Raw genomic sequence first — 10,921 nt, forward strand, 5'->3', positions numbered from 1 at the left:
ACTGTATTTATGTGCGCAGTTACTGTTTTATTTTTCATGAGATCAAATTTATTATGTCCTCATTTCATATATCTTGATTTTGTTGACTAAATGTTAAACTGAATTATGTACAGCAGTGACAGTATCTGTGAAAAAACTAAATTGTGGCACACGAGAATCACAATATAGATTAATGAGATAGATGTAGAGTTAAATTGATGAATGAAACAAATTATACTCCACATTTTTAGACTTATAGTATGTGAATATTTCAACTACTTTTATTGTGTACTAAGATGCGGCATGTGCATTTAATTTTATGGTAGTCATTTTGAGACGCAGTGTCTCTACTATAATTAATGGGTAGTTTTAGATTTACATGAAATATTTTAAGAATAATTTGCATGAAATATTTTGAGGATAATCGACATAATTTGCATGAAATATTATAAGAATATTTGCATGAAATAAAACATAATTTGCATGAATTATAAGAATAATAAACATAATTTGCATAGATTTACATGAAATATTTTAAGAATCATTTGCATGAAATATTTTAAGGATAATCGACATAATTTGCATGAAATATTATAAGAATATTTGCATGAAATAAAACATAATTTGCATGAATTATAAGAACAATAAACATAATTTGCATAAAAACAACTAGATTAGGATAAATGAATTTCAATTTAACATTAATTAATTTGATTCCGTGATTCTAGGAATCGGTTGTTAATTGATTTATCTCAACATAAATCAATATATGACGTATTGTTATGAAAAAATAGGACAGTGTAACTAGAATATAGAAAATCATTTTTTAAAGGGTTTTGTGGTAATCTTTTTTCATAAATTATTATACTAATATACAATATTGTTTATATAGGGAGTATGCTAATTAATGCGCGCAGTTTTAGATTCATTTATACTCATTTCGTTTTCTAAATAAGTATTTTATGTAAAAAAAAATTGTTCTCAAATAAGTGTACCATTAAATAATTGTTAGTGTAATTATGACATTTTCCATATAGTTATACTTTTTTCAAACTTGATAATTAGTTGTATATAACATATATGTATTTATCATAGTAGTATCATTTTACCGGTGATCTCATTGCCCTATAGAGTTGGAGTGTTATAGGAAAATAAGATACAAAGGCAAAAATTAGTTTTCCTAGATTAGTGTTAATTAAATAATGTAAAATAAGGAATACAATCTTATCTTATAGTCTTATATGCAGGAAACACTCTATATAAAAGAATGAACATAGTACGCAAACTGAATCAATAATTCATAGAGAATACGAAAGTTATACTCACTTATTTTACCTATAATTGTACGGTTACAAATCTTTTTACATTCTATACATGGGTAAATTAATTTTATTAATTGTATGATTCTAAAAGCGTTTCCAATTTACACAAATAATAGTTGTACACGTTTTTTGACCAAAGTCAAGATTGACATTGAATTTCTTATTTCTATAATCGTGATTCTTGCTGTACCAGAAGAGTTGTAGTGATATTATAAATATTATTTTATTACTGTATGCCAAAGTTGACTCATTAAGTCATTTACGAACTTTGGAGTTTAATTATGCGCGTTACAGCTTTTAATAAACTTTTTCACGTTTTGACTTTGAATAATTGTACATCGACAGTTTGTAATTCTGTACTTTATTTTATTTGAATACAACATATGCTAGTATTCCAATTAATAGTAGTATATTGAAAGTAAACGTAACTTGTACACGCTATAAAAAAACCTGCAAAACAAATTATATAAAATTACCTAACAACAAATTGAATATTGTTTATAAAATTACTTGTGCCACTTAAGTTTACCAAGGATATTTTAATCACGTAAATTTTTTAGAGCTTGCCAATAACTATAATAGAAGGCTTGCAATGTAACGTTACTACTAGAAAGTAGAAACTTTGTGGAAAATAATAAACTCACTACAGTTAGTAAAACAAATAAGAAAAATGAAAATGAGATGCAAAAGCTAAGAAGTAATAACTCACCTTTAAAGTTTAGAAAGGTGTGAACTATTTAACTACATGCCTTTTCTTGCTCTTCATTTGCTGTAGAAACTACACTTGAATGAAAAATGAAACAAACCAATAAGCACAATATGCACAGAACCATAAAAATGAGTTCTCTCATTCTCTAACATAGTAAAAGCTATTTTTGTTTTGCAGAATACAGACAGCATACAAACAAAAACTTTAGATGTTGAAAAAACTGGCCTTGTCCATCCTCTCTCTCCATCAAGCCTGAAGGAAACAAGAACCTCACGAGACAGGCACGAACGCATCATGCCTCGTGAAACCTAAAATCTTTACATAAAATCAAAGCATTCACTGAATAAAAAACAGCAGTGTTGATCTTGTATTAACACTTCTCTTTACTACCCTCGATTCAGCTCCCCAGGCTTGATGTTGAAGATGAATGGTAACTAAAACCCTCCTGCAACAGAGTTGATGCAGGGAGACTTACTTTGGAAATGGAAACTCGACTATGGCAGGGAGAATGCCAGCTCTGTGGCACCTAATACGAATCTTCTGCAAGGTCTCTGAGTTTGTTCAGCTCCGGGAGCTCGTCTTTTCCAAGATCCGGCCTGTCTTTCCTCCTAAGCTCAGCACACCTGAGTGATATCTTGGCAAGGGACAAGGCTTCTTCATAAGGCCAATCCGGCACAGATGGATCGAGCATCTCAACGAACGTCCCTTGGTTGACAGCTCTTTCAATGTGATGGCCCAATGCCATGGCGGGCTTGCCGGTGAGGATCTGTAGAAAAATTATCCCTAGGGAGAATCTATCAGATTTGACACCAAGCATGCCTGTTTGCTGATACTCAGGATCAATGTAGCAGAAGGTCCCGGTTGCGGATGTCATCAGGTATTGAGTGACAGTGTCAGCTACGGATGGAGGGACGAGCCTGGCCAAGCCGACATCACTTATCTTGCTCACAAAGTTGCGGTCAAGTAGGATGTTAGCAGGCTTCAGATCATGGTGCACCAGAGGCTCGGGTTTGGTTTGATGGAGGAAGAGCAAGCCAGTCCCAAATTCCAATCTCAGCAGCAATCCGGAACCTATGCTGCCAAGACAAAGGCGGAGTCTTCCCACGCTGGAATAGACGGTCTTCTAAGCTTCCGTTGGACATATACTCATAAACTAGGCAGACAAACTCCGGGCAGGCGCCTAGAAGTAGGACCATGTTCGGGTGTCGTATGCAACTCAGAATCTCAACCTAACACAAATATACTACAAGGATAAGCAACCATCTTAAGGGAAATATTGAATAATATCTTGGGTATACCTCTTGATTAAACTGTGATCTCCCGGGGGTGGCATCAGGGTGAAGAACCTTGACTGCACAAGGAGTATGGTCCAAATGACACTTGTAAACCGGCCCATAACCTCCTTCTCCAATCTTTCTTGACTCTGAAAAGTACTCAGTAGAAAGCTCAATCTCCTCGATTGTGTACCTCCTATACCTGCAGTCAGCCTGAATAGCCCTACCCTTTTCTTCTGTCTCTTTCAAGGCCTTCATTTCCACAGTGATTCTTTTCTGAGCTTCCAACTCCGCTATCCTTTGAGCAGCTTCAGCATGCTCCAGTGCTGCCTTAGACTTGGCCTTTTCTTTCTCTGCAAGAGCCAAAGCTGTTTCTTCAGCAATTCGCGCCTCTTCTAACCTCCTCTGTTCTTCCAATTTCCATCGCTGCAGCTCTTTCGCCTATAATACATGAACAAAAATTATTAAACAGTACGAGAAAAAAGGGAAGCCAAGATGAAAAACAACGTGTTTTGCATGCCTTCTCCCTTGCTGTGAGTGCTTCTTTGCACGCAGTGCTATACATATCCTTTGTTTGCTTGAGCTCCTGCTTTAACCTTCTCATTTCAGCTTCAACATCATCCTGCGACTCAAAGAAATTACAGCATTTGTTCAGGTAATTAAATATATAAGACGTACAGTTTTAAAATCCAAGGCCCTCACCATATTTTGTGGAGCAAAGCCTTTATCATTTTCAGGTGAAGCGAAATCTAATGGGGACAAAATGTCGACTGATTTGCGTCCGAGGTTCCAAGAATCGAAGCCTTGATCCGCATCAGAGAATTCAGAAAGGCGGGGAGGTGTAGGGCCCCTATCAAAGCTATCACCGAAAGTAGGGAATACATCCACACTTCTCCGTGAGCTGACAAATGAAATATCTGTATCCGGTGGAGAGATGTCATAAGCTCTTCCGTTGAGACCTCTTCGGGAAGTGAATGGAGACCTGTTTGCAGCATTTAATGAAAGGGCAACCACAGAAAGAAGATCAAGGCTTTTGAACAAATGATAATATCATACGTGAAGTCGCTTAGCCTGCTTGAACGTGGAGATGCCTCAGATCCGGTGCGTGAGTTTACTGAAAAGGAACCTGCATAGAAAAACATCACATCAAACTTGGCTCTTGATTCGAGATGGTAACATAGATATAGATAAATGACTACTTCTAGCACTGGTGGTTGATTGTAAAGAATTCTGCTCGACAGTATTGTTATACTTGATGCTGGCTTGAAGCAGTATCTGGTTACGGAGTTGGCTGGAGGGAGGCGGACGGGAAGCAGCTCTGGTGGACGAGATCTTCCCCTTAAATCTGCTTGTTTGTAAAGTACCTAATCAAATTTAGATTTCTGATTTTGCTTTAGGCATTGCAAGAAACGAGGGAAATGCACCTGAAGATGGTGCCTTTATTTGTAGCACCAAGAACCAACATATCGATTGCATTTTGCTTTGTAAAGTCGATGAGAGCTTTTGTGACATCTGCCTCGTCCAGCACAGCCTCGTGGCGTTGTATCTGAGAAACAAACAAGAATATTCATCAAGAAGCTGATCAAATTTTGTTCTTTCATTTCATATATTTGTGGAAACTGACATCTTTTCGTGTGCAGAGCACTCGGAGAGGAAGGAAGAGCTCCTTCAACTGTGGATCATCTCCAATTTCGTCGCCAGCTTCAGACGCATGGTTAGGCCCTGCGCCAAACACAAATTCTTCAAAGTAAGGTAGAGAGAGAGAGTTACATGGTTAAGTCTGACGTGGACCAAAATAACGGTCTGGCCTTTTATAAGGAGATTGTCGGTAGCCCATTTGAGGGCAATTTGGCTGCCTCTATCCTTGTCAATTTGGCTGCCTCTATCGTCATCAGAACCATCTTATCTGCAGAATTTGCCGGCGGAGGCCACATTTTTACATCAATATTATTTCCACTCTCAGATATTTTTAATATGGTCTGAAACCTGGGCTTGTATCTTAGAGATGAACATCACCCTCTCTCTCTCTTCCTCACTCACTCTCTCTCCTAGTTTTGTCCAATAGAGATATGTAAGGGGAGCTCCATCTTTAGCGGGTATATATCAATTTGACTTCGTTGGAAGAGTTTCCATGGTTATTGTTGCCTATCATTCTATAACCAGAAACATAAGGAGGGAATTTTTAACTATATCCACTTTTATTTCTTCAACTAATATAATTCTAAACCACCTACAACTATTTAAATAAAACTCACAGAAAGATTAGCTTTATTGCATTTTAAGTCACTACATTCTACCACATTAGACCAAAGTTTACAATTCAAATATCACAATTCTCAACGAATTTGCAATGTGTAGAAATATGAATAAACTGTAACAAATCTAAAAATAACTAAGGAGCTTTCATACCTTTCAATTTCATCATCATCATCTGAAATCTTGATGATCACAAAGCATCAGTTTCCCACCCTTGTCACACAGCCCCTGTTCCCCAACATCATCCACCATTTTCCCATAGCTATACTTCAACGGCATTCTCCCCAAAACCCTATGAAACCGCGTTATGCACTCCCCTCTCCTCTTCCTGTGCTCCACTCTCCTACTGCTCAGCCCCACCTCCCTCATCCCCGCCGCCACGCCATCGTTCCTCGCGTCGCCGTAATCCCTAATTCCCCCTCCCCTCGCCCCCACCATCACCGGCCCCTTCCCACTCTCCTCCGCCACCACGAAATTCATCAGAATATCCTCGCAATTGTTCATCTCATCCACAATCTCCCTCGCCGCCGCGTACCGCGCGTCGCACGAGTAGATCCCGAGGTACTCGGCGCTCACGATCATGAGCTTCGTGAGCACAATCGAGTACTTCTCCCTCTCCATCGCGTAGATCCACGCCCTCGTCGCCACGTCGTACGCGTGCGACCGGGCGAAGAACCCAACCGCCCGATTCGGGTCGGATCTCCACACATTGAAGGCGAAGGAGATGGAATTCAGGTCGGGTTCGATGTCGTCGTCGCAGATCAGGACGGCTCGGGTCTGGATCACCTCCCAGGGGTGGAATCGGTGGTTGAGGCTGGCGGAGGGCGCGCGGAGCACGGCGGCGGATAGATTTTGAGTGAGGTCGGATAGTGTGCGGGTCGGCGTGGAGGGGTTGCACCAGAGGAGGATGACGGCGGCGACTGAGGGCGAGGCGGAGTAGGCGGCGGTGATGGAGCGGAGTAGCGGGATACGGTGCTCCGAGTAGCCGTTGATCACGACGGTCATCTGGTCAGAGCGGAGGGTGGTCGGGTCGGGTCGGATGCATTGCGGGTGGGGGATTAATCGAGATGAAATGACGAAAAGGGGCAGGTGAAGTGAGATTAACCAGATGATTGTGATCCTCATTTGGATTTGTTGATTGATTACTTGCTGAAGCTGATTTGAAATTATGAGCAAGGAATAGGATGATGACTTAAAGAAAATGCATTACTCGTAACTGGAGTACAAAAAAAAAAAATTTGAAAATCTTCTTAAAATGAAACTTTTTTTGTTTATTAATAGATTATAAAAAAAAATCTAAAATTTGAAATTTTCTCGTATTTCAACACACTATATTGACATTTCCATCCAAAACTATAATTTGGTAATTTTTTATCTTTTTCAATTTAATTAATAAAAACAAAAATTGCACATGACAAATTTTAAACCACTGGATTTCTAAAATCCTATGGTCTTAAATTAATTGTAGTTAGCAACTAGAGTGTGGGTTATCAATTGATCACTCCCGATAGTGTCATATAGTATCTGAATATAGCGAAAGGTATGTGTAGATATATCATTAAATTAAATAAGGCGTAATGAGATGGAGACGAGAAGCAAATGAAACTGGGGTATGAGTATGATGCTCGTATCCATCTTTGTTTTTTTACACAAAAAGATGGAGTATAAAAATTGGATGAATTAAGAATTTATTCTATTTTCGTTCTTGGAATATACTATTTCCAGAATCAGAACAACTGACAAATACTCCATATATCATGATTTCATCTCAACTGCAGCATCGAATTTTTATCAAATTTACTTTTATTCTTTTCGTAAATTTATTACTATAAATTTATGTGATAAAATTGTAATTTACCATATATTTATATAATAATTTGATTTAAGATCGTAAATTAAGTAACCAATATCATGGCAATCTAACTATAAATGTATAAATTATCAGTAGAATTTTATTTTCTCTTGTTTATTTTTATTATTTTCATAAATTTTTGTAATATTGTAATTTACTAATGTATAAGAAAAAATTGATTCAAGATTGTTCGTATTAGTCTATTAGATCATTGCAATCTAACCATAAACGCTGAAATATATCAATATAATATCAGCAAGATTTAATTTTAATGATAGACACTATATGTAATTATATATCTCAAATTTGTATGATAATCCTATTGCTTATGGCGATGATTGATGATGCTAAAAATACTTCATAACAAAGAATAATAATGGGCTTCCAACGTTAAATTAAATCTTGGCTTCACCATAATCGTAATGTATGTATATGTGTAAAGGTGGTAGAAAAAGACAGAGAAAATTATAACAGAATTCCCACATGATTTAGACCCATGTTTTTAGTTTATTAACAAAGTGGAGTGCTTCTTTTTTGTTTTTGGTGCTTCACCTCATTTTCGGATTCTGCATTACATTCAGTCCAAGTTCATTTTACTCCACACCCCTATATAATAATGTAAATTATACTAGTATTTTATTTATATATATAGAAACTCAACCCTCTTCTATATATATCATCATGCCTCATCCTCCAACCAAGGAGAGCAAGAAATATTAAAGCGTGAGACACCCAAATAAAAGAGAAATGGAATGGCAAAAAAGTTATGTGGATGTGATACTGGTGCCGTTGGCGTTTATGATATTCGTGGGATATCATCTGTGGCTGTGGCATAATGTCCGAACCCAACCCTTGTCTACCATCATTGGCACCAATGCTCGTGCCCGCAAATTATGGGTCGCCGCCATCATCAAGGTACCTAGTTTCCTATACTATTTTTTATATGTTTTGTGAAATGAAAAACAAGTATACTGGTACTATATTTTTAAAAAATGTTTGGAAAATGTGATATTTTTCAATCTTTTTTTTTCACAACGCCTCCCACTTTATAGTGTTGCTTGCGTGCAAGTTTCGTAGTGTCAAACATATTCAGTTACGCCATTAATAATAGTCTATATACGAAATGTAAATTCAATTTCTGATAATTTTTGCAAATTTAAAATTTCGTCGGAACTACTCTACTTTCTTTCCTTTTACATTATGGGATTATAAATACGAGACAAACTCTAGTGCGTCCTGCGTCTATAAACACGATTTTTTTCTTGTTTTGTTTCACAGTAGTTTACAGATATTTATTCATCCATCCATTATATTATGTCCCAATATTACTTTAACAAAATAAATTTATTAGCCAATAAAAAAATAATTAAAATTTAAGTGTATATCCTAATTTCAGAATTATTATAAAATCTAATTGTATTATTTAATCAATAACTATAAAAATAAATAAAATCACAGCATATTACTCCGTATTGTTAGGATCGTCGACTGCAACATTAGTTTGATATTGTCCGCTTTGGGTCAGGCCCGCACGGATTTGTTTTTGGGTCACTCCCAAAAGGCCTCAAACTAATTGGGGTTGGACAGGAATTATATACACCTTCCAACTTCCCTCCCTCATCCGATGTGGGATGGGTTTGTAACCCAACAAACCTCCCCTCAAACCGAGACCACATCGGGAACGCAGTCGACACGAACATGGGTCGTTCCAGCCCTGGCCCCTGGGTCATCCTGGGCCCGACTCTAACCCGAGTCCTTCAGGGCCCGACCCTAACCGGGGCTCATCCAGGCACAACCCATAGCCACCTGGGCTCTGATACCACTTGTTAGGATCGTCGACTGCAACATTAGTTTGATATTGTCCGCTTTGGGTCAAGCCCGCACGGATTTGTTTTTGGGTCACTCCCAAAAGGCCTCAAACTAATTGGGGTTGGACCGAAATTATATACACCTTCCAACTTCCCATACTCATCCGATGTGGGATGGGTTTGTACCCCAACACGTATATCCTAATTTCAGGTATTGATGCATGTCGAATAAATTTACAGATTTATGATTTAACAATGACATGACATCCAACCTTTTTGGTGCCACAATCTTAAACGGATTATTTTAACTTTTTCTCAAGATTCACAATACCCAACATTGGGAATTTACAATTGATTGTTAACATTCCATATGCATTTTTAGATTAATATTCACATAACATAACCTATGAAATATATAGTACTATCATTTTTAGAAATTTCAAATTTTTAATAATAAATGTAAAAATGTTAGTACTCCCTCCGTCCCAGAAAGATTGTCTCATTTCCTTTTTCACACTCGTTTTGTAAAAATAATAATAAATAATTAAAGTAGAGATGGAGTAAAGTAAAAGAGAGAATAATGTAGAGAATAGTATTACCTACATTTTTCTTTCTCTTATTATACTCTCTTTCAACTTTACCTATTTATTATTATTTTTGCAAAACGGGTGCAAAAAATGAACTGAGACAATCTTTCTGAGACGGAGGGAGTATAATTAAGGGTTTGATGTGGCGCAGGACAACGAGAAGAAGAACATCCTAGCTGTCCAGACGCTGCGGAACACGATCATGGGATCGACGCTGATGGCGACGACGTCGATCCTGATGTCCTCGGGGCTGGCGGCGATGATCAGCAGCACGTACAGCATCAAGAAGCCTTTGAACGACACCGTTTACGGCGCCCACGGCGAGTTCATGGTGGCGCTCAAGTACGTGTCGCTCCTCCTCATCTTCCTCCCCTCCTTCGTCTGCCACTCCCTCTCCATCTGCTTCATCAACCAAGTCAGTTTCCTCATCAACTGCCCCGCCGACGAAGACGACAGCTGCATCATCACCCCGCCCTACGTGGCCGGGCTGCTCGATCAAGGATTATGGCTCAACACCTTCGGGAACCGCGTCTTCTACGCCGCGCTGCCGTTGATGCTGTGGATCTTTGGGCCCGTGCTTGTGTTTCTCTGCTCCGTTACCATGGTGGCGATGCTGTATAATCTTGACTTCGTGCTCACGCCGGAGAAGGGGAAGAGTAGTGCCCATCAATGTGTATCTGCGTGATTAATTGATTGATTGCCTATGTTAATCAAGTGGTTTCTTGTGTTAAGGACTAACAGTTGGTTCAATTTACAAACGAATTTTAGTAAAGTAGTACTCCATATGAGACAACAAAAATAATTTAAATCGTATAAGCATTACTCCCTCCGTTCCACAGTAATAGAGTCATTTTGTCATTTTAGTACATTCCATAATAATAGAGTCATTTCCCTTTTTAGTAAAAGTCAACACATTTCTCCACACCTACTTTACTCTCTTCATCTCTCTACCTTTTTCATTTTCCACTTTATTCTCCATTTACTTAACTCACCTAACACAATTTTTCTTAATATTCGTGTGAAAAAGAAACGCTTCTATTACTATGGAGCGGAGGGAGTACTATTTTTGTTGTATAATTTTTTCTATGTTCACTTTAGGTATTTTAATCATTTTTCATTGTGGTTACAAGAAAT

General features: G+C 37.9%; 2 protein-coding genes and 1 pseudogene across 3 annotated transcripts; 1 reads left to right on the top strand and 2 right to left on the bottom strand.

The window, feature by feature from the left end:
- Nucleotides 1-2,121: 2,121 nt before the first annotated feature.
- On the bottom strand, nucleotides 2,122-5,665 carry LOC121751932 (annotated as a pseudogene).
- On the bottom strand, nucleotides 4,967-6,760 carry LOC121751933 (glycosyltransferase family protein 64 C3-like). 2 transcript variants are annotated; one of them, XR_006040215.1, is made up of 3 exons: nucleotides 5,694-6,760; nucleotides 5,093-5,190; nucleotides 4,967-5,006 (listed from the first exon to the last, which is right to left on the bottom strand). XR_006040215.1 is itself a non-coding variant. In XM_042146759.1 (2 exons), exon 1 carries the CDS (start codon nucleotides 6,663-6,665, stop codon nucleotides 5,712-5,714), a length of 954 nt encoding a protein of 317 aa, XP_042002693.1. In that variant the 5' UTR covers nucleotides 6,666-6,760; the 3' UTR covers nucleotides 5,054-5,190; nucleotides 5,694-5,711. The 2 variants fall into 2 exon arrangements, 1 of the variants encoding a protein (XP_042002693.1); XM_042146759.1 differs by lacking the exon at nucleotides 4,967-5,006 and having other exon boundaries at nucleotides 5,054-5,190.
- Nucleotides 6,761-8,108: 1,348 nt separating this feature from the next.
- LOC121751934 lies at nucleotides 8,109-10,476 on the top strand. Its single transcript, XM_042146760.1, has 2 exons — nucleotides 8,109-8,307; nucleotides 9,939-10,476. Exons 1-2 carry the CDS (start codon nucleotides 8,140-8,142, stop codon nucleotides 10,470-10,472), a joined length of 702 nt encoding a protein of 233 aa, XP_042002694.1. The 5' UTR covers nucleotides 8,109-8,139; the 3' UTR covers nucleotides 10,473-10,476.
- Nucleotides 10,477-10,921: the final 445 nt, after the last annotated feature.

The sequence above is a fragment of the Salvia splendens genome, chromosome 10 (genome assembly GCF_004379255.2).
Source record: "Salvia splendens isolate huo1 chromosome 10, SspV2, whole genome shotgun sequence".
NCBI classification, from domain to species: Eukaryota; Viridiplantae; Streptophyta; class Magnoliopsida; order Lamiales; family Lamiaceae; genus Salvia; species Salvia splendens.